The 25,369-nt window shown below is 52.4% G+C and overlaps 9 protein-coding genes across 9 annotated transcripts; 3 read left to right on the forward strand and 6 right to left on the reverse strand.

Annotated features, from left to right (window-relative positions):
• Positions 1-20: 20 nt before the first annotated feature.
• HMPREF1120_03849 (ubiquinol-cytochrome c reductase subunit 7) lies at positions 21-554 on the forward strand (the record flags this gene model as incomplete). The annotated part of the gene is made up of 4 exons (XM_009157937.1): positions 21-129; positions 182-297; positions 351-404; positions 459-554. 4 exons carry the CDS (start codon positions 21-23, stop codon positions 552-554), a joined length of 375 nt encoding a protein of 124 aa, XP_009156185.1.
• Positions 544-4,302, reverse strand: HMPREF1120_03850 (DNA-3-methyladenine glycosylase II). Its single transcript, XM_009157938.1, has 3 exons — positions 2,978-4,302; positions 2,657-2,877; positions 544-2,551 (listed from the first exon to the last, which is right to left on the reverse strand). The coding sequence occupies exon 3, from the start codon at positions 1,862-1,864 to the stop codon at positions 671-673; it is 1,194 nt and encodes a 397-aa protein (XP_009156186.1). The 5' UTR covers positions 1,865-2,551; positions 2,657-2,877; positions 2,978-4,302; the 3' UTR covers positions 544-670.
• HMPREF1120_03851 (uncharacterized protein) lies at positions 4,145-6,870 on the forward strand. The gene is made up of 4 exons (XM_009157939.1): positions 4,145-4,747; positions 4,920-4,999; positions 5,120-5,978; positions 6,034-6,870. Exons 2-4 carry the CDS (start codon positions 4,945-4,947, stop codon positions 6,317-6,319), a joined length of 1,200 nt encoding a protein of 399 aa, XP_009156187.1. The 5' UTR covers positions 4,145-4,747; positions 4,920-4,944; the 3' UTR covers positions 6,320-6,870.
• Positions 6,786-8,442, reverse strand: HMPREF1120_03852 (short chain dehydrogenase/reductase). Its single transcript, XM_009157940.1, has 2 exons — positions 7,922-8,442; positions 6,786-7,866 (listed from the first exon to the last, which is right to left on the reverse strand). Exons 1-2 carry the CDS (start codon positions 7,947-7,949, stop codon positions 7,142-7,144), a joined length of 753 nt encoding a protein of 250 aa, XP_009156188.1. The 5' UTR covers positions 7,950-8,442; the 3' UTR covers positions 6,786-7,141.
• HMPREF1120_03853 (diaminopropionate ammonia-lyase) lies at positions 7,070-14,360 on the forward strand. The gene has a single exon (XM_009157941.1). The coding sequence runs from the start codon at positions 8,874-8,876 to the stop codon at positions 11,142-11,144; it is 2,271 nt and encodes a 756-aa protein (XP_009156189.1). The 5' UTR covers positions 7,070-8,873; the 3' UTR covers positions 11,145-14,360.
• HMPREF1120_03854 (AAT family amino acid transporter) lies at positions 11,397-13,329 on the reverse strand (the record flags this gene model as incomplete). The annotated part of the gene is made up of 3 exons (XM_009157942.1): positions 11,397-12,677; positions 12,821-13,076; positions 13,163-13,329. The coding sequence occupies 3 exons, from the start codon at positions 13,327-13,329 to the stop codon at positions 11,397-11,399; spliced, it is 1,704 nt and encodes a 567-aa protein (XP_009156190.1).
• Positions 14,361-14,831: 471 nt separating the features above from the next.
• Positions 14,832-16,649, reverse strand: HMPREF1120_03855 (uncharacterized protein; the record flags this gene model as incomplete). Its single annotated transcript, XM_009157943.1, has 1 exon — positions 14,832-16,649. The coding sequence occupies one exon, from the start codon at positions 16,647-16,649 to the stop codon at positions 14,832-14,834; it is 1,818 nt and encodes a 605-aa protein (XP_009156191.1).
• Positions 16,650-17,409: 760 nt separating this feature from the next.
• HMPREF1120_03856 (uncharacterized protein) lies at positions 17,410-20,340 on the reverse strand (the record flags this gene model as incomplete). Its single annotated transcript, XM_009157944.1, has 1 exon — positions 17,410-20,340. One exon carries the CDS (start codon positions 20,338-20,340, stop codon positions 17,410-17,412), a length of 2,931 nt encoding a protein of 976 aa, XP_009156192.1.
• Positions 20,341-21,368: 1,028 nt separating this feature from the next.
• On the reverse strand, positions 21,369-24,382 carry HMPREF1120_03857 (CDK inhibitor PHO81; the record flags this gene model as incomplete). The annotated part of the gene is made up of 5 exons (XM_009157945.1): positions 21,369-23,915; positions 23,965-23,982; positions 24,032-24,079; positions 24,132-24,272; positions 24,320-24,382. 5 exons carry the CDS (start codon positions 24,380-24,382, stop codon positions 21,369-21,371), a joined length of 2,817 nt encoding a protein of 938 aa, XP_009156193.1.
• Positions 24,383-25,369: the final 987 nt, after the last annotated feature.

Genomic DNA, 25,369 nt, shown 5'->3' on the forward strand with positions numbered 1-25,369 from the left:
ACAGCATACTCTGAGCCACGATGTCTGCTCCTTCGCTAGCTCCGTATATCCTGAAACGGCCCTGGTTGAAGAGATGGATGGTCCCGTTCGCCAACTGGTACGCCGATGCGGCCGGATACAGAAGACTAGGTTCGACATTACGACGTGTCTCTCCGGGGACCCAATACTGACTTCTGCATAGGCCTCAGACACGATGACCTGATCCCCGAAGAGAACGATATCGTCCAGCTTGCGCTGAAGAGACTGTCTCCCAAAGAATCATACGACCGAATCTTCCGCCTGAGAAGAGCTTTCCAAGTATGAGTTTAGCTTGAAAGATGGTATATCCAGGGACTAACAGTTGGCTGTAGTGTTCGCTGTCCCATCAGCTATTGCCCGCTGAGGAGCAGACGAAGCCCGAGGAGGTGAGATGGTTTGCACAGGTTCCGGTGGCCGTCTGTCACTAACTTGCCCTCTAGGATGTTAGATACCTGAGCCCCATTATCGAGGAAATCGAGGCGGAACTGAAAGAGCGGGCCGATCTCGAGTCAATGATTGTGGAGAGGAAGAAGTAAATGTCAAAGAGCTAGATCTGATAACAGAGTCAAAACACGGAGACCGACATGGTCAAGATGTGGATGGCCCTACAAACAACTGTGTATATACCGCAAGGGTTCATGAGTCTCTAATGTTACATGCTATTCTGCATGACATCGATATCCACATCCTCCACCCTCCACATATACCACATGAACAAACTTCGGTACGGTGCGAACGGTGCAGACTTGTCCAGCATGTCCTGCTCCGACATATATTTCCATTTCCCGCCGCCTTTTGCCTTGAGTTTCTTGACATCTTTGCCAAAGAATGCAGCCATGCCTCGTTGGACGCCAAGATCGCCCGTTGAGAGAATGTCCAATCGCTTCAGGCCAAAACAGGCAAACATTTCAACGCTCCACTTGCCCAGGCCCCTGACGGCAATCAACTTCTCCATGACTTCCTCATCCGTAGCTCGCATAAGCAAATCGGCCGTCAGTTCTCCCGTGGCAAACTTTTGTGCCAGACCTTGGATATACTCGGCTTTGCGCTGAGAAAGACCTGCGAGTCGCAGACGAGCAATGTCAGTGGCAGCAACTTGAGCCGGCGTAGGAAATCTTGCTTGGTCTGTGCCTTCTTCATTGAACAAGGCGATGAACTTGTTCCTAATGGATTTCGCGGCCGCGCCGGACACTTGTTGGCCCATGATACTGCTTGCCAAGGATCGAAAGGGATCGATTTGCTCGGCGAGACCTTTTGCGGAAAAGAGGTGGCAAGGATGCTTCTCTATCAAAGTCTTGAACCGGGGATCAACGCTGATAAGGTGATTGCATGCTTCTTCCAGGATTGTGGTGCTTGTAGCAGTCGGTGGAGGCAGTCCTGTTTTGGACGGCGAAGAGTTCGCCATCCTATCATGATATGCTACCTTCTGCGTACCTCCCGGCGTTACCAATGTAGCATTAGTGACATGAGGCTCAACAGGGCGCTCTGGCGGCGGTGTCGAATCATCAACATCCCCCGAGCCATAGGGTGCTCGAATAACGTTGACGAGACTGGGCGTGGGCGTCAAGGGCGGCTTTTTAGGTGACTTTGCCGATCCCCGCCCTGTGCCTTTCATTGGTGTCACTGGGACTTTGAACTCCGGCTCTCCTTCTTTTCCAGTCGTGAGGCTTTGCTCGCTTCCATGCTTCGTCTTTTTGGTCTTGTTTCCATTTGCTTGCTCGCTTGTGGCACGTTTCTTCGAAACACTGCTCAATGGGTTTGACAATTCTGCTTCAGAAGGAATGACAATGGAGGCGATTCTGTTAGATCTGCGGAGTGACATGGCTAACCAGGGACGAGCCAACATTCAACCCTTCCTCGAATTTTCAGGTTCTGACCATGCGCAAAAGACCACACTTCCCAAGAACGAGCGACAGATGTTTTCTTGTATAGGGTGCAAAGTCTCCAACGAAAACACACACGCAGACAACTAACTTCCAAAAGATCATTACTGACTTTCGCTTTCACGATGGATGATGTCTGGCTGTCCTTTTGCTATTCCCAATAGGGCACTACTGCCTGATTGGCAAAGACGTAAACGCTGAGGTAATCATGTCACGTGAGCTGGCGAGAGGGTTGTGCGTCTCCTCAGCATGAGCGACATCAGTCAGCAAGGTGCTTCAAATGTTCTGCATTCATCAACTTGGAGTTCTGCGAGGTTTGCACATTTGTGAGCTACACTCGAAGTTGAACAACGTATGCAGAGCAAACGTGTCATGTTGTGCAATTATGGCGACCTTCCGTGGTTACTTGGTGCTCATTCCGAGTTTTTGGTACATGAGGGTTACGCGGCCTCGGCGGACAGAAACACACCTTTCGGCGAATTGTCTTCCCCACTCGAATACATGTGGTGATACATGGGGACAGAATAATAATATCAACCCGCTCGCGTTCAAGGTAAACACACCTGGTACATATCTACACAGTCTTTAGCTGCAGCAAGCCGACCATTGCGCATTCTCGCTCTGCTCGACGATCAAACAAATATTTGGATCTGTTTGCTGTTGGCGGAGTTCATGGAAATTGCTCGCTTTCATATCGAAAGTGGACATCCAGAAAGAGTATAGCCCTATCTCTGCTGGGATGTGAACCTGCTTACCTAGACAGCGGTGGGTGGAACAAGTGCTTCGGACCTTACTTGCCCCATATTTTTTTATTATTGTGAGCGATGTGGACGACGAGGCATTGCCTTTTCCACAATTTTGTGATGATGATGATTCTCCAATCCTGCTGATGTTGCTGATGATGATGCTACAATGATAAAGATCGGCCTGCAGTTGTCCGGAATGAATAATTGGAAACATTATTCGTCACGACGATCTGACTGGGGTTCAGCATAGTTCAAGTTTGGAGTTTCGAGCTTCGGGCTTCGGGCGCGAGCGTACCACTGTAGGCCGTAGCGGCTTACATGAACACGTACCATTTATTCCTTACAGAAGGCATTGGCCTGTCAATTGTGTCCGGGGCTTATGTGTTGTTGCATGCCTGCTGCAAATCATTTCTTATTAATGCTCATATTCCTCCAAGCTCCCAATCATTGCCGCGATTCTCAATTTGCTACAACTGTACAATGTAGTTCCTCTGTTGATTGTTCCTCACGGCGAACAGCACAACTGTCAACGGTGTTTCGGCGGGGGTGGTTGACGGCGTGCACTGCTGGAATCTCTCGGATGTAGTGTGGGACCCTTCGACAGGACCATCAACGATTATAATTAAGCCATCGAACATGTGGATCTGTGGCTGGCAATTGCAATCGAACAAGCGAAATATGATAGTGGTGGCACAATCTGTATACGGATTGCTTGCGTGGGATCGGTTCAAAGGTTATCTGCAGGCGGGCAAGGATCTCAGTTGTTGGTAGATACGTCTTGTTGAGCGAGATGGATGTTGAAGGTGGCAAGTGCCCGCGCGTCAAATGTCTCAGATGAGGATGCTTGCGTGATGGATTCCGCCGTCGACGGGCTGGACTTTGCTGACGGTGGCTGAAGCAAAGCTTGAGCGATGGGGGTTGGCAGACACTCGGATAGCTTGGAGCAGGTGGAGTTGGGTCTAGTATAGAGGAGGCCGGAGGAGAAGAATGGGAGCCTTTGCAGCTTTGGGTGGTTGCGTTGATGCCGGTGAGTGGCTGCGGACAACGTACATGGACACAGCCTGAGGTGCACAACGCGCACCCTGGACTGGACGTGACGGGTGACAATACCATTACCACCATCTCCTTTTCGTCTAGTGCCAGTCTGCCGTGGCTAGAGTGTCAATCATGCTCCACCATAACATTCGCCTGCGACAGCCTGTGCAGCCAACGCTCCAGGAAGCCCACTCAGTCGAGTCCACCCTGGTGCAAGCCTACCTTGCTTGCGGGACGAAACCGTCGCCAGAGGGCCAAGTGAAGCGGCGTAGTGCCGCAGCTTGCCGCTAGGTGCAGGCCCAAGAGACCTGCGGATAGCCTGATGGGCCTACAACATTGTACTGTAGGCCCTCTGCTGGCGTTTCGCGGCCTCGCCCTCGCCAAACTTCAACAGCGTACCTAGGTTCCTAGGTAGGTAGAATAGTCAATACCTAGGTACTGTATAATTCCTGCCGTGTACTAGTTGTAGGCGGGTAGAGCACCCGTGGATCCAAGGCGCTGCAAGGTTGGTTTGGTAGGGTTGGCATCAAGCAATATGCACTATTATGGTATGCCCTGCCAGTGCAGGCCAGTGCCAGTGTTGCTGCGCAGTGGCCTCCTTGCTGCCAATCACTACCGCCGACCACTCGGACCACTGCAGGCCAAATCCACTCATTTCTTCTTCCTCTCCAGTTCCCAATTCCAATCCTATTTTCCTGCCGTCCCCCCTTCTTCCCATAACCAACTTTACAACTACTCCAGCATAGACAACCCACAACACAAGTCTGTCGTTGCTGCTCTTTGTCTCTCTTCTTCTCTTCACCTCGAGCCAGCCACGCGTCGATACCTATCCTCTTCATATAGAAGAAGAAAAAGGGTCGTCCCTGCCGCCGGCCTCGCTGTCTTAACAGTTCGAGCAATCAACATTCAGCTTCTCCCTCGCTGAAGCTTTTTTTATCGCACCGTGTTGTGTGTTCATTGAGAACCCAACGGTTAATTCGCACTCTCAGACAAAAGTTCTTACGAGTTGCTTCATAACCAGCTCATTCGCCCTCACCTTCTATCTTGTTTAGTATTGCATTGCAGGTGAGTTGAAGTTGAGGTGCCAAGTCAGCTTCCTGCCCTTTTCACCACTTCACCACCTCCCCTTTCTACCGCGTCACTGTCGGCTTGTCCTCACCTAAGCTTTGAGACACCTTCGCCATCACTTTTTCTTTGCGCTGTCGAACCAGAGAGCCAGTACTGATATCGCTTGCAGCTTTCCGCTGTTCCTTAGACTCATAATGGCCTTCCAAAAGTTCATCCTCCCGGCCTTCGCCCTAGCCAGCTCCGTTCTCGGTACGTTTCTTCCCCCATCAAATATCTTGGAGATCAAGAGGGAAAGACAAGAGCTGGACACAAAACACGATGCCAGAAGTACAACCTCCCGTGGAAGTCTTGAACTAACGTCGAGAGTAGCTGCGACATCCGCCGACGTCTGCGACGGTCCTTCAGTCACAATCGCCAGCACTGCCGATGCCACACAGATCGCCTCCTGCGAAAAGTATGACGGAGACGTTATCATCGATCCGAGTGCATCTGGAACCCTTGCAATCAATGGTGTGCAACAGATCAGTGGTGACTTGATTTGCAACAATGCTACCCAGTTGACTGCTATTACCTCCGACCAGCTCAACTCCATCGGCGGAACCTTCAACCTGACCGGTTTGACCATTTTGTCGACCCTTCAGTTTGATTCTCTGACCGCGGTTAACAAAATCAACTGGGTTGGTCTTCCTGCCTTGCAGAGTTTGAACTTCAACCAGGGCGTCTCGAAATCCAACACCGTCTACATTTCCAACACCCAGCTCAACAATGTCGACGGCATCGAGTTGACCGCGGTTTCAAGCATTGATATCAACAACAACCCATACCTTACCACCGTGAATGTCAACGACCTGACCAACGTCACCACTGCGCTGTCTTTCTCGGCCAACGGTCGTGACCTGGAAATCAGCTTCCCCAATTTGCAGGATGCCGCGAACTTGACCTTCCGAAACGTGAGCAAAGTTGACATGCCGTCTCTTGCCAACGTTGGAGGTTCCATGGGCTTCTATTCCGACTCTTTCGAGACCTTCTCCGCCCCCAACCTCACCAAGACTGGCGGTACTTTGGCTTTCGTGGACAGCCCTAACCTGAGCAACCTTTCGTTCCCTTCGCTCACCCAGATCGGCGGTGGTTTCTTGATCGCGAACAACACCAACCTCAAGGCAATCTCCGGTTTCCCCAAGCTCAAGACCATTGTTGGTGCTCTTGATTTCGCTGGTACTTTCAGCAGGTAAGTCTTTTGAGTCCAAATCCTATACTGAAGCCACTTCTCACATTCTGCTTAGTGTATCGCTTTCCGTCACCGATGTCCGCGGTGGATCCAATGTTCAGACTACTTCCACCAACTCCACGATCTGTGATCTGTTCAAGCAAGCTCATGATAAGGGTGTCATCAAGGGTGTCAATACCTGCATCACTGGAAAGGCCAAGCCAGAAACCAACCCATCCGCTACTGGAGGCGGTTCCTCTGCCTCGTCAACCAGCAAGTCCCACAACGCTGGTGTTACTTTCGGCGTTAGCACGCCTTTGACGGGTCTCGGTGCTCTCCTCTCCGCCATCTTGTTCATCTAAGACATGGGTCCTGGCGTTTTTTTCCTTCGAGTTACTTAGACTAGCTTAATACGCGATGGGTAATGTCCCCCGGCCGTGTTCTCATCCGGTTGTGAACAATTTCGCTCCCGATTAAGAACGCAAGAAAGGGAAGGGTGGCACATGGTCCGATCTTTCCAAAGCTCCAGACTACACGAAGCGCTTGTGCAGCTGGGTTGGCATGGTCAGACTTTCGGTTGGGAACATCTACTGGGGAGATTGACAAATGGAGCGAACAGCGCTCCCAGGGGCTTGCGTGTGGATAGGCAATAACAGACAAACGAACATGTTTCTTCCTTTACAATTTGCAGTATGAACATCCCTGGATTAGCATTTTACTATGTATTCTATTTCTGCGGCCTTAGCACTGGCAGGCAACACTGGGCACCATCATGCTAGGTTACGGGGCTGGATTCATTGCTTTGACTCTTTTGAAAGTCGATGGACAGCGTTTGCGGCAACATGCTTTCATTGCAGAAGCAAGCTGGTGTTTCAGCCACGCCACTTAGTAGTACTAATAATATATACCTTATCTTTACAAACTTGAAAGCGTAGGCGTAGCTACCCAGGGTGCCTGAGGTCAGGAAGACGCTTTTCCAAGGTGTCCATAGTCACTTGCTTCAAGAGTCGGAAGTCTTGTGGCACCAGCAACACAATGGTCGTCTATCAGGAGTTTGTTTGCCTTGATCATGCTCGAAACAGCATGTCTTAGAACAACTGGCGGACATCGGTCTGTTATTCGCCACGGAATGCAGCCCGAGGAGAAACAGTGTCTTCTGCATATCTCCCACATGATACCACTATCTACCATGGATATATGCCATCCTCGTGAATGAATTTGCCTTCATCCGCATCCCGCTGTCCACGGATAATGCTCAACATGGTCTCACCGGCAGTACGAGGATCCTTAGCAAGGCCCCAACCGCTGACGAGGTCTGGGCTCGTGCCACGAAGGTTTGAGCGAACAAAGCCAGGGCACACGATGAATACCTTGAGCCCTTGTTCGTGATAATCAGCACGCTCCTGCAACGCGATCATGTTCAAAGCAGCTTTGCTTGCTTGATAGGCATCTGTGCTTCCGGGGATTGGGAGTTTCGAGGTCATCAGGTTGGCAGTCCTGGTCAAAGATCCAGAGCCACTGCTCACATAGATTGAAGTCGGTTTGGAGGACTTGAGTAATAATGGTCGGAAGGCAGCAGTGACCAACGCTGTTCCAATCACATTGGTGGTCAAGCACGTCCGGAACCTAGTCAAGACGTCTTGGTCGATGCTTGCAACGCCAGCATTGTTTACCAAGACGTCTACTTTGCCGAACTCCTGGCCCACCCTGTCGGCAGCCTTTCCGACCGAGTCTGGATCTGTGACGTCCATTTGCACAGTTGAAAGACGGCCTTCGATGCCTGATGCCTCGATCTCGGCTTTCGCCTTCGTTGCTCTTTCGAGTGACCGGCTCGCCATGATTACATGGAATTTCTCCGAAGCACTGGCTAGCACCTGGGTCACTCCGTAGCCAACTCCACTGTTGGCACCTGCGTCATTGTTACCAAGAGGCAATCATAGCCCTCAATGGCAGGTAACTCTTACCAGTAATTAGAACGACTCTTGAGGCCATCGTGACCTCTGTTGCCAATCCAGGGTGTCTTACAGTTTATGATCGGAATGATGGCGCGTTTGGGTACAATGAGGGTTTGTATGGTAGGGCAGGTGCTGGGATAACAGGAAGAGTATTTACCCAATGTGCCTCCTCCCGGTACCTCTCTGTCGAAGAGCAAGACGAAAGCCCCCAAGGTAGTGGCTTATGTGTACACCCATTGTCTGCCGACTTCTGGATGAGACATCCGCTGGGCTTCCGCACCGGTCCGTAGGGCTGACTGCCACTTGAAGAACTATGGTAAACTTACCAGACCGGTTCCGGACAGACCATACCGGGCCGGAACAGGGCCGGTCAGTTGCTTGGAATTCGAAGGTTATAGGTTGCACAACATTCGTTCGACTCCGGTGGCCGCGGTTGCCGCAAAGGCAAACCCATCAAGGACAACAAATCTGCAAAATATGCCAAGCCCAAATCACATGATCCCAACTTTAACGCAACTCCATACTCCACAGCCTCCCCACAACTTGAAGGATACCTAGGTAGTCATTGCCTTCCGTCGACGTTACACCATGTCTTCAGAGCCAAGAGCCCTTCTCAAACCCTGTTGTGTCCACCAGAGACACCTTGCCCATATTACCAAATAGCTTCGCAATGGTTTGCAAGGGAAAACTCTTTGCGCCAGAGGGGATTTGACAGGGAGGTCGTGGCGGGCCATGGCGCCCTCCCAGTACAGGATCCACACTTTTCAACTAGAGGCCAAGAATCAATGCGACCAGCTCCTCCGCATATAATAAATGGACCTATGGCCAATGTTCCATAATGGACGGAAGCGGACGAATCCCCTTGAAAGTAACGGTTTCTCCTTCGGTTCTTCTGACAATTTGCCCTGTTTTCGAGTAGGCATCTACCAAAATAGGTTATTCCCAGGACCGGTGGACAACCATGTCTTCAAGGCGCAGGCCAGTATACTTCTCACAAGAGCCTGCCTCGACGAAGCTTCCAGGTGTTGATGGGGGCAAGATAAAGCGGTTCCACCAGAATTTACCAGGTTACGCACCGTCACGCCTTGTCCCGTTACCTGACCTCGCGAAAGAGCTCGGTATCAAAGGCGTCTTCCTCAAAGATGAGAGTGTCCGTCTGGGACTTCCATCCTTCAAAATCCTCGGGGCCTCCTGGGGAACCTTCAAAGCCCTAACGTCAAAACTCAGGCTTCCTGACGACGTATCCTTTGATAAACTGGCTGTGGAATCGATGAAGCAGCAGGTCAAGCTATTCGCAGCCACCGATGGCAACCACGGTCGGGCAGTGGCACGTGTCGCGAACCTGCTCTCGATCCAGGCATTTATTTACGTTCCTGCCAGCTTGGATGACCACACCAAGGAGAAGATCAGCCGAGAAGGCGCGCAGATTGTCGTCTTCGAAGGAGACTATGATGAAGCCGTGCTGGCGGCAGGTCGGGCGGCGAACCATGTTCCGGGTGGCATGCTCATCCAAGACACTGCATTCACGGGTTATGAAGATATCCCCGCTGCCATTGTCGAGGGCTACTCGACAATGTTTACAGAAATCGACGAGGATTTGGAACGCCAGGGGCTGCAAGCCACTGCCGTTGTCACGCCAGTGGGCGTCGGGTCGCTAGCCTCGGCTGTTGTCCGACATTATGCAGCCATCAACAGGCCTGATGCAAAGATCATTGCTGTTGAGCCGGATACCGCCGCTTGCCTGTACAAAAGCCTTCAGAACAAGACGCCCACCAAGATCCAGACTTCGCATACAATCATGACTGGCATGAACTGCGGTACGGTTTCCAGCACCGCATGGCAGTGTTTGTCTGATCACGTCGCTGCAAGCATGACGGTTTCAGATTTCGAAGCCCATCAAGCAGTGCAATATCTCCGATCACAAGGAGTGAGCTCGGGCCCCTGTGGTGCCTCAGGTCTCGCTGCCATTCGGCGTCTTTCGCCCAGTGATCGGGCGAGGCTGGGTTTAGATGTGAACTCAATACTTGTGCTGCTCAATACAGAAGGAGAACGGGCGTATGACATTCCTGTGGATGTATCTACCGACGACCCTGTAGAGCTTACTCGCCTGCTTACCCAGATTGAATCAACCAATCCAACTTTATCGTCCTCAAACGGCACTGGCGAAACGCGCATTGCGGATTATATTGAGGCATGGCTACAACACAGGGGCATTGATAGCCGCCGTCTTGAGTCGGTTCCGGGACGGCCCTCTGTTTTGGGTTTTGTTCCAGGTAAAAGGGAGGGTCGAAACATCATGCTGAATGGTCACATAGACACGGTCAGTATTTCGAATTACACGGCAGATCCGTTGAGTGGCGAGTTGAGCACCCGAGATGGCAAAGCAGTCGTCCTCGGCCGAGGCAGTTTGGATATGAAGGCCGGCCTGGCCGCAGCAATGACGGTGTTATCGAGTGCTGCTTCCTCCGACCTCGACGGTGGCGTCATTCTCGCTGCCGTGGCCGATGAGGAAGACCGTTCAAAGGGCACTGAAGATGTCCTCGGCGAAGGTCTGCGCGTCGACGCCGCGGTCGTGACCGAGCCCACGATGCTGACCCTCGGGACTGGTCACAAGGGCTTTTTGTGGCTTGAAATTGAAGTCCTCGGAGTCGCCGCGCATGGCTCGGATGCATCTTCTGGTGTGGATGCCATCCTTAATACAGGCCTCGTCCTAAATAGCCTACGCGAGTATGGACGGACCCTACCGACTGACGAATTTCTGGGTCAAGCTACTCTTCACTGTGGGTTCATCTCCGGAGGCGAGGAGCTCTCCACGTATCCCGCATCCTGCAACCTCAAGATCGAGCTTCGCACTGTTCCAAGCCAAGAGCCCGAGCTAGTCCTAGGCGAGATCTCTCAGATCCTCGCCGCCATCGCGGCAAAAGATCCTCAATTTCGATACAAACAGCCGCGCATCCTCCTCCATAGGGCAGCGTACAAACTCGAAGCCGACCATCCATTCGAACGGTTGGCAAAGGGAGCAGCCGAGGACGCATGCAACACTCCGGTCAAGCCAACGGGACTGAAGTTCTGGTGCGACGCTGCATTGCTATCCACGAAAGGGATACCGACCGTTGTTTTCGGTCCGAAAGGTCAAGGCTTGCACGCCGATGAGGAATGGGTCGAAGTCGAAAGCATTCGACAAACGGAGCAGATGCTGACATCCTTGGTAAATGCGTTCTGTGTCACCTAGCTTTGCAAAAGCATGGGAATCCTGGGTATCTCCTGTGCAAGTATGATCAGGGATTCATTTTCAGTTTAGTCAACTCAATCTATCTCCTCTTGGCGCCCTGGTTGCCGTTGACGTCTACATAAATCTGAGATACTATAGGTGGCTCCTCGGATCTCGACACGGCAGCCGAGTTCTACCAAGGCCCGGATGCTGTTTCATCTTTGCAACGGGAACCCAAGGTGCTACTTCAAAACTCCAACCCATTGCAAGATATCAAGCGATCCAACGCCAGATTTTCTCGACAATGTTTTTCGGGGGCTGTTCCTGCCACATATAGTCTTGAGCATCGATCTCGGCCTTCCCAGTGAAAATATCCCTCTCCGAGACGGAGCGATATTTTGTCCTCTTTACGATTTTCCAAAAGAGATAAAAGACGACGAAGATGGGGATTCCGATGTAGGCGGTAACGAAGTCATAGGTGGCCCAGTTGCCGCGGATGAAGACGGCGAAGCCGTTGAAGATGATGATGATGAGGAAGAAGGCCAGAGCGATCCAGGTGCCGTAGGGCTGGAAGGGGGCACGAAAGACGAGAACCGACGAATAGCGGTCGACGGCGTGGTGTTTCAAGGCCCCGTAAAAGTGCAGGTAGGCGATGCAGATGGACATCCAGGTGAGCAGGGTTGCCATGGTGGTCAGCGACTGGAACCACAGGAAGATCTGGTTGGGACCCGACGAGACAGAGAGGTAGGTGAGCGGTGAAAACAAGGCGGTGAACAGCACGCAATACAGCGGCAGGCCGGATTTGGCGGTGGTGCGCAGAAAGATGCGCGGTGCTTGCCGGTTCTCCGCCAGGGCGTACAGATAGCGCGCGCCGGCGAAGAGAAATGCGTTCCCGGACGACGTGGCAGAGGTCAAGATGACGGCGTTGATGATGGATGGAAGAGCCGGGATGCCGGCTCTCTGGATGGCAATGACCCAGGGAGAGGCGGCGGCCGTGTGAATGCTCGCGCTCTGCGCCGACAAGAGGTTCTCATCGTCGTAGGGCACCAGCACCCCGACTGCCAGGGCGCCCAGGGAATAGAAAAACAAGATGCGCCAGAAGATGCGTCGGACTGCCTTTGGGATGTTTTTGCGCGGGTTCCTCGACTCGCCCGCGGCCACGGCGACAAACTCGACTCCGGCATATGAGAAGGCGGCATTGACAAAGACGGAAAACAAGCCCAGAAACCGCCCCGTGGACCCTTTGGACTGGTACTCCTTCATGGCGCCCGGGTGTTTCCAGAACCGGAACCCTAAACGATCATGATTTGGCCCGCCGCCAAGGTCCAGAATCAGAGCCAAGATGATGAGTCCGACAATGGTGATGATCTTCAGTGACGCAAAGATGAACTCGGCTTCTCCATAGATGGCGACGCCGAACACATTGAGAAAGATGATCAGACCAAGAATGAGCGTGATCCACGCCGCTGGACTGATGCTGTCGTTCCAGTACCCGATCAGGATGGCCGCCGCCGAGACCTCGACAGGCACTGCAATGGCACAGAAGTACCAGTTCTAAGGTTTGTATTCATGTCAGTGGCATGGCAGGGCAGCAAGCACTTTCCGGGGGCGGGGGTAGGCGAGGTGACACTAAGAACGCAAAATTGCTATTGAGGCCGGCAGAGGTGGTATTACTGTACAGTAAATAAGGTACTTACATTCCAGCCGACGGCAAATCCCAGCGCTGGGTCAACGAAGCGGGCGGCAAATTGTGGAATCGCCCCAGGCAGAGGGAGCCAGGTCGTCATCTCCCCCAGGGCCTGCATCATCATCCAAATGAAGGTGCCTGTGATGGTATATCCGAGGAAAATCGACAGCGGCCCTGCTCGAGTCAAGGCCGACCCGATCCCCAGGAAGAGACCGGTGCCGATCGTGCCGCCCAGCGCAATGAACTGGATGTGGCGGGACTTGAGTCTGCAAAGAGAAAAAAAGAATAGGAAATCAGCCTCTCTCTCCTCTGTTGTAAGCATCCCGTCCCCCTTTTTTGCAAAACAACATACCCTCGAACTACCCCGGTGGTAGTAGTACGACTGCGGTTTGGACCTTGGTCATCGTGGTACTGAACGCCCACTTCCTCATCCACATCCACATCCACAGCCTGAAGCGGGATCTCACCACCACCACCACCATCTTGCTTGGTGTCCGCCGCAATGCCGAGATTGTGCATCTTGCGTTTGTGTCTCTGAGTATGCCAGGCACCGCCGATACGGAGAGTCAACTGTTACCAGGCAGGGAGGCACAGATGGCAGTCCATCCATGGTTTGTGAATTCTCTTCTCTTCCCTTGCCCTGCCCCAGAACTTATAATATTATTCTGGAAGCTGGGAACGCTCGCCAATCTCCGCTGTCATCAGAAGGTGCACAACACCTGTCGGTGCCTTGGAAAGATAACCGCACTGCATCGCTGGACTGATCCATGCTTCCCTGTTCAGAGAGGGCGCGCGCCCGGGCCTGTCTTTAGAGGGCGCACACTAATTAATACTGCTGTGGATTTTGTCTGCGGGCCTTCCCACCGCCCTTGTCCAATCACAAGGCAAGGAACCGCCCCGATCCCTCGAGGCGGGTACCAGATACAATAGAGGTACATAAGGTAGTACAATGTTGTACTCTAGTGGTTGGTCAACGGTACCAAGTCCTTTGCATTATTCTAAAGCATTTGGCTTTTCAAGCCTTCTTTCAGACAAGGCTTAGGACTTCTTCCACGTCATCCCGCCACCAGGCCGACGGAATGACTAGTTGTACACAACTACACACTCACTGGCCTCTCCAGACCAACCCGTATGGCTGCCGGGCTCTCATGGTACTAGATCCCCCTTCAAGATTTTCTACAATTGAGGCCTCCCATGAATACCGTGTTCCTAGACATCGAAGAGGTTGTGGTAGCAGTGGCGTTTGGCTGCCTTGCGGATCGAGCTTCTCTCCGCTGTCCTAATCTTCTGGAATACTGAAAATTGTTGGGCAGGATGGAAGGAGATGAATTTGATGATAAGCGAGAGGGCTAGAAGGTTGCATATCATTATGGGTTCGATATTACTCCGCTCCAGCCAGAATTGCACCTTAACCCTGTTTGGCGCCGCCTGAAACTCACATGATAAGCGTTGAGAGTTGGCGGGCGGACAGGATTGAAGTGACACTTGTTTGACCTGGAGCCGGTAAGCAGCCAACCTCGTCCTGTCCAAAGGTTGTGAACGCTTCTTCGATCAATGACTTGACAGGGGCACTTTCCGGGTTACCGGCAGGCTGGTTGTGATCTCCTGATCATTCTGCATAGTAGGAGTACCTATGAATGTGGCTGTTCTTGCTCAGAGTCATCCAATGATAGCGGCGCCTGGGATCCGTCCCACACTGTGGGCAGTAGTTGATCACTCTCATGAAGTCTGACTTACTGTAGCTTGGCCCCTGTCGTCGGGGTTTGGCTCGTAACGGGGCAGTCCCCAATCGACTGCTTACCTCCTGTGAGGCATCTGAGGATGGGGAAAAGGATCCGCCGAATATTTAGTGACTATCCTTCCTTTTCAGAGCTACTAAAGGCTCAGCCAATCATGCAATAGAGTTGACTGATCCTTCTCAAGGACCGCTCTGGCCCAGAATCAGGAGTCGTTGAGAGGCGGCGACCTCGGATTTTGAGCGAATCGTCCACTGCAGATGCTGACTCGTTGTCACCAGAGCACTAGGTGAGAATGTTGTAACTATTGAAGTTCCGATCCTGGGGCAATGTTGCACGGTTAAGGAGCAAGGAGGTTTCTGCGTCGAAGCCCCAATCTCCAATCCATTGGCTCATCTGCCAGCCTTCTCTGAAGTGACAAGATAGGTGATTCTCGCGCTCACACCACGTGGCGAAGACGGCGTTACAGAACCCGCATCGGCTTGCAACTGTTGTACGGCGACACCTTCCAATCTGCAAATCTTGGCCGGGCCAAGTGCGGCAGCCGTGAAACTTCTGCAGATGCTGCCATAGATGATCTTTGCGACGAAAGGTCCGGTCAGTAAATTGTCTCTCTGCACAGGCTTGAAAATCGTGTGAATCGGTATGCGTTTGTGACGGATGCTCTACCCCACAGTAATTGCACTGTGGTCGCTGTTGACCAACTTGCCAGATCACAGGCTCTGGTTGTTGACAGATCCACAGCGACAGTTGTATGTGCACAGAAGTCTCATGCCGAGACCAGTCAGACTTCTTCTTGAAGGACAAGTCGCAGAAAGTACATTGATACTTGAGTGTGGTAGTGGCCATGATCGATTTTCCAATGCTTGACGTGCCTGGTTCCAAACCCCAGCTCGAGCAATGACTTGATGCGTAGCTGTTCAGAGATGCGAAAGACTCGAACGACGATACAGAATCAGACGAAACCGAGTTCGGACCCGACGAATGGTCAGAGAAACCCCCGTAATGATCAGGTAGGCCTGCTAGGTGGTGACCCGAATGTTCGAGAGACGGCAGCCCATTTCCAAGTTGCGAGTTGCTGGCCAGTCTCACCACCTCAGGTGGAACGTGGTCGTCTTCTGGAGGCGAATTACGCCAACGCTGAAACGGTGTCATGTCTGAGAAGGCGGATTGTGGCATTGGAGAACCCAGCGGGTAGAACTGACGCCTCTGGGCTTGACGAGAAGCCTTTTGTCTTCTCCTAGCGTTGGTAAACCAGTCTTGAACTTGTGTCCTAGTCATGCCAGTTTCCTGCTGCAGCTCCAGCTTCTCTTCCTCGGACGGGAACGGATTGTCAATATGCCGGAAAAACCACTGTCGTAATGGCTTTGTGCGCCCCGTCATCCGCGAACTAGCTCTTTTCGAATGCGCCAGACTTCTCTCTCTTGATACGCTGCCGGAGGTGGAATACACGTCTTGCGAATGATTAGCCAGCACGGAAAGCTCCTGGATCGTGTCATAGCCGCTCGTCATGGCGGCCATTTCATTGATGCCGTGAAGATTGCCGATCACGGGAAAAACAGTCTCGTATTGGGACGGATGTCTCTTTGGCTTCTCAGCTAGACTGCAGTCTCGGAAAAGGGCGACGCAACTGGAACAGGCCGTTCTTGGATTTGGATTCGCGGTCGTGGTCCGAATGACCAGACACTGCAAGCGACGTGTTCTGCAATAGTTACATGGTACTGGAGGCCTGTAGGAGTCGGTTCCGGGGTCTTTAATGTGTCCTACCAGGGCTTCGCCATCTTCCAACGCTTGCGCATTGTAGATGTGGCTGCCACCCTCGGTGGTCTGCAACTGGTCCCATTCAAAATATGGGGTGCACAGTGGTATCTCTTCTTCCCCTCCGACATCATTCGTGAGGCCTGCAAAGATGGCCGGATCGCTGGCGATCGATGGAGACGCGCTTGGGATAGAAGGGGCAATCGAGCCGTACGTTGCGAAAGGGTAGAGCTGCTGTTCAGGAGTGGTTGCAGGCCTGGATGCGTCCTCGAATTGTCCGGGCTGTATTGAACAACATTCGGTCGGGTCGGTTTCAATAGCGTACTGTCTGTCCGACCAAGGCATGTCGTGCGATGCAAAGTGCAGGGCTGATGCTTGGGTTACGAGCAGCGCCGACACTGGCAGTAGGACACATGGTCCAGCGAGAGTGCAATACCAGTGCCAGTGGCTCTCGTGGAGACAAAATCTACAAGACAAACGGAAGTTGCAGGGAACTCGAAAGTTCGTGCCGAATGCGGCGGTATGGTACTGTATGAATAAATAATATGCATATAATACGCCGCCCGGGCGACTTTGGGGGGTCACCTGCTCTCCTCCACGATTACTTGTCACATACTTCACCTGAGCGCTGCTGGCCGCTACGTCGATAAGTGTCCTTGAGGACCTTGACCAGGGAGAAATGTCGGTGTATGGATCAACTCCATTGGGCCATATCACTGCTTTGCGGATTGGATTCATGGCTGGTGGGATGGCCGGATTTGTGCTTACCGACTCGGGCACACTGCACAGTCAATGAATGGGTGGTGAGTATATAACCTTCAGTTCACTTCGAACAGTAAAAGTCCCGCTCACGCCAGTCCGCCCGCCCCAGATGGACTACAATGAGCTCTATCATGACCCCCTGTGAGAGTATGGCCTAATTACGTAGCATCTCGACATCTTGAATACCAGTCTATCTGGCTTTAATCTAACAACCGTGACCACTGGCTAGCATTGTCCTGCCTTGCCTTGCTTTGTCCAGCCTGGTCGTGCCTTGCGATGCCTCGTCGTCGTCACAGAACCCCCGGAACATCCTACATTGCTGATCCCAGTCTCATTGAATGCTTCAGTCCTCTTCTAAGTCGACCATGTCGTCCGCAAAGTACGGCGATTCGATAGGAGCCCATGATTGATCCACCCGATCGATAACGTACAGAGAGCCCTGCGAGCCGTACTCTTGGACAAGACGCTGGAGAACAGGCGAGCGCGACTGGTAGATGTGCTCTTTCGTAAGCATCAAATAGTACCCGTACCTAGCACGAGTCATGGCCACGTTGGGCCGGGAGAGATTCTGCAAGAAACCTCCTCGGCCAGCCACGGGCATGTCGCCAATGACGAAATCACATTCGTAGCCTTGGATCCGGTCAACCTTGTCCACATAGATGACATCGTACTTTCCATCCGTAGCAACCAGGCGCTCCAGGGCAGACATGTAGAGACGGTACTGGGCTCCGTAGTACGCGAAGATACTGATGGATTTACCAGGAAATCGGTTGACGAGTTCTTTGGCCAGGTTGATGCCGTACTTGACATAAGTAACGTTGTATCTCGACATGGATGGCGATGTTTCTGTCTCGGTGGCCTCGATGTCGATGACGATTGCAGCGCAAGCCTTGCCAAACTTGAGCTGATTGAAGTTGCGCACCTCTTTGGCAAAAGGCCTGCTGGTTTCCAGAACCGACTCATGGTCTTGCAGTCTTCCATCGTACGACATTCGGTTGGGTGGGCGTGCGATAGCCGGATCCATGCGGTGCTGTACATTCAAAAACGCCGACGGCGAGCCATTGGCCTGCATACGCATCATCAGGGATGTTCCAAGCTGAGAAATGAAGTGTCCGTCATCGGGTCGAGCTGCCACAAATGGCGGAAGTTGGCAAATGTCACCAATCTGAATGTATCCTGCAATGCTTCGATACTGCGCAAGGATACCCAAGGCTTCAGTCTCCTGTAGGCGCGCAGCTTCGTCAATGATAGCGAGCTTGACATTCTCGCGAATGATGTTGGCAAATTGTGGCCGGATTGCATTTGTTATTGTGGAGCAGACAACAGCAGCATTGGAAAGCACATGCCTTCGAATCCCTGCGATGGCATTTGCAAATCCTCTAAAACTTTCGTCCTCAATTTCTTCCCCTTTGGAAAGCTGCAGCCAGAACTTGTGGAAGTCTTCAAACTTTCCAGGGTTTGCCTGAGGGGAGCCGTGACCACCGGGCATCTCTCCAAGGACTTGAAGAATGCGATATCCCACTGAAAACTTGAGACACTCCGCAGTTACTCGCCGGTCCTGAACTTGGCCATCTGCCGGTCCATGCTCACGTGCATATTGTTCCTGAACCGCCACTGCAAACTGCATAGATTGGAAGGTCGCGCGACCAATCTCGTCAAGGTGTTGGACGCACGACGGTACCTGAGCATGCCTAAACCTATGTTTTTCTGCACCTGACTTGCCCTCACGGAGCGCAATGTCTCGCTCAGTGCTTGTACTGTAGGCTCTGACAAGATATGCATTCTCGTTGCTTTCGGACATGATGACAGAATGGAGTCGTATCGCAAGGGCATCCACGGCCTTGTTCGCTGCGGAACACGCGAGGACCGTGACTTTCGGGACTTTGGCAGCGATGAACGGACGCACCACCTCTCCGCCGACGAATGTCTTTCCGGTACCGGGCGGTCCTTGTATGAGGGCCATCCCGGCAGGAGCGGCGCGGATATGCTCGATGGCCGACTTTTGACCTGGGTTGAGTGGTTTCATCACAGACATGGGCTCCGGGACCTGTTCGAGAATGGGTGCAAAAATGTCGTATGGACGGACATCATCGAACTTACTTCCGATGACGACGCGTCGCGTATCTGTTGCCCGTTCTGAAGCCTCCTTGAACCATTCGTCGAGCTCAAACATGGCAGTAACCTTGTTGTCATAACCATCATCTTCTCTCACCAAATGTACCTCGACCTGGAAGTGCTTCTGTCGCCGAAGCCTCGCGATATTAGAAACTAGCGCGCTTTGTTCGTGGCATGGGATCGGGTCGATCGGCCAGGTCGCATGTCCAAACGTGTATGTTCTCTGGTCGTAATGATTCCTCAGGTAGATGGGTATCAGGGAGGCAGGGAAGCCGGGTATTGGATCAGCAACGCTGGCCTCAAGGGTAGGCTCATCCTCGACCTCGGTGTTGGCAATCAACAAGGTCTCGCCCGGCTGGAGACGCAGAGCATCACTGTTTAACTTCTCAATGAGCCCCAAGAAAGCGTGATCTCCACCGTTGAGAAGCTCAAAAATCCACATCGAATGTGTCTCTTTTTCAAAAGAGATTGCCTTTTGCGCCACAGACTCATACTCCTGCAGATCGCCAATGCATCTTTGGATCAGAAACTCGTCATAATTGAAGTACGAGTTTTTCGACTGGACAATGTATTTTGCAGGACGAGACAGCTCAGGAATGAATTTGTTGCGCCGAATCAAGAAGACAGGGCTTCCTGGTGGTAACCATTTCCTAAGCGGATCCCTGGACGAATCTTGAACAAATTGCCGGTACAGGGCTAAGAATGAGGAGGGTGATCCGTAGACATGGATGACAAGGGGTGCATGGCTGTTGAGATAGTCCTTGATCCTGGAGACTTGCTTTGGAGGATCTGGGATGAAAAGCTGTTCGGAGCTGACCTGATCCAGTTGAAAGCGGACAATCAATCGAAAGGAATCAGGGCCAAGATCGGTTGGTCGCTCTTCATCATTCTCAACTGGTTCAAATGCCAGATCCCTCTTTGACTTGAAAGCACGCTGCGGGATGCGCAGCACAGATCTGAATTTTGCAACGTCGCCGCGCTTGGATTGAAGCAAGATCTGGATATGGCTGATGTGCAAGTCGCAAACAAAGGAAATGAATACACTGATGTCGGAGGTATGAAGCGCGGCACCTTCTGTATCGAACAGACTGCAGCTGAGCGCGCAGTTTGAGGGCAGCGCCTCTACGCCCTCATAACTGGCAGGATCGATGATGACCATGGTGTTCGATTGTAGAAGGGAATAGCGTGGAGGAAGTGAGGAAGGGTGAAGTTGTTGAGGTGATCAAAACAAAGGTTCCTGGGGAAAGAACAGGGCCAGGTAGGATGTGGATGAGATGAGGTCGAAAGGTGAGGTCCAAGTGAAGCGAACCTGTGAAGACCGCAGTTGATCCTTCCAGAGCAGAAAACAAACTCACGCGTCCATACGCGTGCCATCTGATACAAACAGCGGCCGCCCGGGTGTTGAAATGCGTCCAAAGCAGCCTCGTTTGGTGCATCTTAAAGCACTTCCTTAGTGAGCATGGACTTTGTACACTTACACAGATCTGCGGAGTGAGCGACATCTCGTGAAACCCCAGGCCGACTTGTGTGATCAGTTGAAGATACTGGCTTAATCACGGTCCAGCAGACACAACGTGAGAAGGCTTTCCTTGTCAACGGCGGGTCGTGGTGGGAGATATAAGTCTCTGAACGTGTGATCCTGCGGATGTCCAGTCTTCCTATACCAACCTGAGCAGAGATGGTGCAAGACACCAGCGAATTCGTCCCATTATCACAAGAGAAGTCTTTGACTTTCCATTAACAGAGGCGCGACGCATCGCCCTGTTTGCAAGGCTCCCATTCTCTTCAACGAAACTTCTCCTGAGACCATAATGTCGGATGGCTTGCCAAAACTCTACGTTTTCCAGCATACTTAGACATTTGACAGCTGAGAAAATGGTCAAACACGACCAGCATCATTCTGAGCTTGTGATCTCGGGATGGCCACGCTGTAGGCCCGTCATCAGCTTTTCAAGGCGAGTACCAACAGTTGCATCGTGGTTTGATCCAGTGCACTGCCTGCCCGTTGTCCGACGGCAGCAGGCCAAAACCCCCCAAAACCCCGTACAGACCGAGGTCCGATAGTGTCTGTGGTCTTCACTTTTATTGCCTCTTCTATGTAGATTGTCTCTGCAAGAGCAGCTTTTGTTGACGGGCTTGTTGCAGCGATAAATCAACTGTTAACTGCAACGTATCCCCCAGCTCATATCACATGTCGACCGTTTCGTTGAAGCGCAAAATGCCATTTGGCTTCATGATCCCATTCACGCCCTCGGGCATCATTGTCCAACCCGTCGCAGATGGAGGCGGCTGTCTTGACGCAGTTTCAGAAGCGTCCGACACCAAAACCAGCCCTGCTTGTCTAATAGTCTCAATGAGCGCAGGCACCATCTGCAGGATCCGCGCCGAGCACGTCATGCCCATAAAGTTGTTAGTCTGTGCGAGGCGGGCGGACTCTTTGATTGAGGTGCCATGACATGGGCCCGGCCGTCCATGTGCGCTGCCGAGGTCGTTGCAGAGCAAAATAGGGAAGTTGGGCTGCTTCCAGTTCAGGGCCGTGCAGATGTTAGGGTTGACCGAACTAAACACAATGGAGCGTGACAGATCGGGTGACTGGGCGCGAAGAGAGCGAGCATGGTCAAAGACTTCGGTGAGAATGGCATCCGCAAAAGTGTTGATATCGATGCTTGCGTTGACGCCCAGATCGACGTCCTCCCCTACCGTCGGATAGAGGATGTGGAGGTTAAAGCTGATCTGCGGCGGAACCGCGGCGAGAATATCGCGCAGGGGGAAAATCGATCCAGACACTCGATCGCGCCAGTCCATTATGTCTATGCTGTTCAGTGTAGACACTCCGTTGCCGTCTAGCAGCTTGCCGCACAATCCAAGTTTCTCCAGCACATCAAATTTCACTCGGCAGATAGAGACGTCAAGGTTGTTGTAGGGAACGAAATAAGATGGGTATATGACGGGAACGCCGTCCCTTGTAAGCTGTACGGTGAGACGCAAGTAGTCTCCCGAGAGACTTGAGCCAGTCACCAGCCCGCCATGGTCGTCCAATGCACTTGTAGCTTTCCAATACGTTGCAAATTGAGTGATTTCCAACGGCGTGCCCGGGTATGGTTTGATGACCTGGAAACTGAATTGAATCTGGCCGACACATCGCAGCCGGGGGTCAAACATTGGAAGACAGCATGTGCCGGCGCTGCTATCGATCGCACGGAACAGGTCAGGAAGAGCGACGGATTTCGCGATGACTTTGGAACCAAAGGTCGGGAAAATCTCAAAATCCACCGCAAAGCTACTGAGGTTGTCAACCTGGAAGTAGACAGATCGAGAGTCTTCCTGTATGGGCAACATCAAGTTGCGCGGGATGAGATCAGAGGTTTTTGAAGAAATCGTCAGGCGTGCAGCAGGATACCGAGCTTCATTAAAGAATTGTATTGCTTGTTCCCCGCGGTCAAAATTGATCGCAATGAATGTTTTCGTGTCAAGGAAGTTGTGGCCATAGCGACGCATCGGGATGATTGGTGGTGGGAGCGACAGATCGGGAATACCATCGCCTTCGGCAGGGGCTGGTTCCTCGGGAGTAATCTCCATTGCGTTCATCTGGCTGTTCGGAGGCAGGACTGCACCAAGTCTGGAGGAGGCCCGTCTGTCAGCCTGGCGGCGGCTGCTTCGTTCCCACAGTAGATCCATGCATTCAAGGTGTCCCTCCCATGTAGCGTAATACATCGCGGTCAAGCCCTTCTCATCAAGGGCGTCGGGGTCTGCGCCGTTTTCCAAGAGGACACGCAAGCAATGTACCCGACCTTCACTGGCGGCGTGAAACAACGGCGTCCATTGGTAAAGCTTGTCCCGCTGATTGAGGTCGGCGCCGTGCTGCCTGAGAATTAGAAGCAGCTCGGCCTCCTGACTGGATCTGGCGACTAGATGTTGCGGGAAAAGGCCCTCGGCGTCTGCAAGCAATCTCGCGTTCCTCTCCAATAACATCCTGGCAATCTCCACACACCCGTGCTGGCATGCTAAATTTAGCGGGATATGGTCTGCATCTGTGTCGGGATCAATCCTGGCGTTGTGCTCAAGCAGCAGGCGGACGCAGTCGACTCGCCGACGGACAATACTGTGGATCAAGGGGGTAAAGTTGTCGTGGTCTTTCATGTCTATGGTGTTGGGCCCGTACTCAAGCAATCGCCGAACCATGGCCAATCTTCCTCTGATGCATGCATAATGCAGTGGAACCCTCCCATAGACATCCGATCTTGTTAGGTCGACGCCGTGTGTCAGGCCATACTCTAGGACCACGTCCTTTCCGTATATCGTCGCCTCGTGTAGGCAATTGCGCTCGTTGATGTCGTCCTCGGCATGAATGTCAACAAGTCCAGAATCGAGGAAGAGCCGCAAAGATTCGTCCGGGGCCTCGCTAATGGTCGCAAGGAAGATGCGGGTGAACCGCTCCCCTGCGTCAGGAGATGCACTCAATCGTGCGATCCATTCGCGCAGCGCACCAATGTTGCCCGCAGCAGACGCTTGGAGAATTTGAAGATCGGTGTCGCTTTCTTCAGTTCCAACCCGCTGGCCGATCATTCGATCCGTCGATCTGGGCACCTCATATTGAATGTTTTCCCCTTCTGCCCAAGCCTCAAGGTCGAGCCGAGCTGTTGTGGCACGGTCAGAAAGATCTCGAAGTACATCACGGTTGAAACAAGGTTGAATTTCGACTGCACGCTGCAGATAGATCTCTTTCGTTCTCGACTATACAAAGTCAGCGTGCCTTATGATGGTGATGGGAAAGGGTGTGCACCTTTGACGTTTTGTCCCACTATGATACATCAGCGCTGTTCAAGAAATAAGTGAAAGGCCAGACAGACCTTTTTCAGAATTTTGGAGATGGCGGTTTCATTGACTTCAACGAATTGCTAATACACGTCAGCAGCGGTCAGATGCGGCAGTGAGATGGCGGCTGCGCACTTGAAGCTTGTTGAGATCATTGTCGAACTGTTGGAATCCCTCGACTAACGTGGCGAAGCTGGCCGATAGTCTGGGGTTGGCAGCTATTCTTGCTTGTATAACACGCTTTTTGTCGAGGAGGGTTTTAAGCCGCAGCGAAAACTGGTCGATGTTAGACGCAGAACCCTATTGTAGCTCATCCAACATACCTCTGCCTCTTTCTGCAGGTAAAAGACATTGACCTTTTCTATTTCACGCTCCTGGAGATTCATGAGCGCAGGTTGGCGACTAGTAACAGTCGACGACCTACCAGACGAAAGAAGAAAACTTCCTTGTTTGCACGTAGAGCCGATTGCGTATCTACAGCCGTGGAGCCTTGCGCCGCGATCGTGGGAGTAGCGCTGAGCTGCTTGATGAGCTTGAAAATGTGTAAGTCAAACCCCTCAATGTTGGCACAAGATTACGCTACCTTTTTCAACGCCTTATAATTGAGAAAACTAGCAGCATATTCAGGAAGATCCAATTGCTGGCGCTGGATCTGTTTCCCAAACTTCCTGCGTTGAAATTAGAGACATTGTCTATAAGAAGGACGGCCACGTACATGGTGCGGGTATTTGGCAGCAATCGCGGGTGAAATCCCGGTCACGGCAAAAATAGCAACCCGACAAGGCTCTGGCAGGGCTCTACTTCAGCACGCCGTAGGGCTGACTGGGCGAGCGGAAGAGCCGACTGGGGTTTGTCGAAGCGGTGATATGATGTGCATCTGGCTATCGATAGCAGTAGAAGAGAGGCCCGGTCGATGCAGGCCGCCGTATCCCAAACTTGCGGTGGGAAGAATGGTGGTTTAATGGAAGCTCACTGCATCCGTCAAAATTTTCGATACTCTGATGGAGCGTGTGTTGACCGAGGCGAGGAAACGGTAGAACGCAGCCAGGTTGATGAGTTGATATGCCAAGTTGGGACGCAGACGATGGGCTACACCAATCAAAGCAACGGACTCCAGCACGCGGTCTGCTCTGCAGTTCGAGTGCGACGCTGCCCTTGCGGGTCGAGATGTAGATCGCACCGCGAACGGCTCCGAGCCCGAGATCAGTCTAGGGTTTCTGTAGAAATGATACAGCAGATGAAGCCTGAGGAGGAGTATATAGAAGCCAGCATCTATTATTGCTGGGGAAGACGCACGAGTTCCGGCTGGCGGTGGCAGACCTCAGCTTTGACGGTGCTTGGGGCCTTTTTTCTGCCCGGGCCTCATCGCGGAT

Source organism: Exophiala dermatitidis (assembly GCF_000230625.1).
Source record: "Exophiala dermatitidis NIH/UT8656 unplaced genomic scaffold supercont1.3, whole genome shotgun sequence".
Lineage (NCBI taxonomy): Eukaryota > Fungi > Ascomycota > Eurotiomycetes > Chaetothyriales > Herpotrichiellaceae > Exophiala > Exophiala dermatitidis.

Bases quoted from the DNA above. Each gene is read 5' to 3' on its own strand.
- HMPREF1120_03850 (XM_009157938.1), bottom strand. From the start codon at position 1,864: ATGTTGGCTCGTCCCTGGTTAGCCATGTCACTCCGCAGATCTAACAGA.
- HMPREF1120_03851 (XM_009157939.1), top strand. From the start codon at position 4,945: ATGGCCTTCCAAAAGTTCATCCTCCCGGCCTTCGCCCTAGCCAGCTCC. The intron at 5,000-5,119 runs GTACGTTTCTTC...CGTCGAGAGTAG, and splicing joins CCTAGCCAGCTCCGTTCTCG to CTGCGACATCCGCCGACGTC. The intron at 5,979-6,033 runs GTAAGTCTTTTG...CATTCTGCTTAG, and splicing joins TTCGCTGGTACTTTCAGCAG to TGTATCGCTTTCCGTCACCG.
- HMPREF1120_03852 (XM_009157940.1), bottom strand. From the start codon at position 7,949: ATGGCCTCAAGAGTCGTTCTAATTACTG. The intron at 7,867-7,921 runs GTAAGAGTTACC...ACAATGACGCAG, and splicing joins AAGAGTCGTTCTAATTACTG to GTGCCAACAGTGGAGTTGGC.
- HMPREF1120_03853 (XM_009157941.1), top strand. From the start codon at position 8,874: ATGTCTTCAAGGCGCAGGCCAGTATACTTCTCACAAGAGCCTGCCTCG.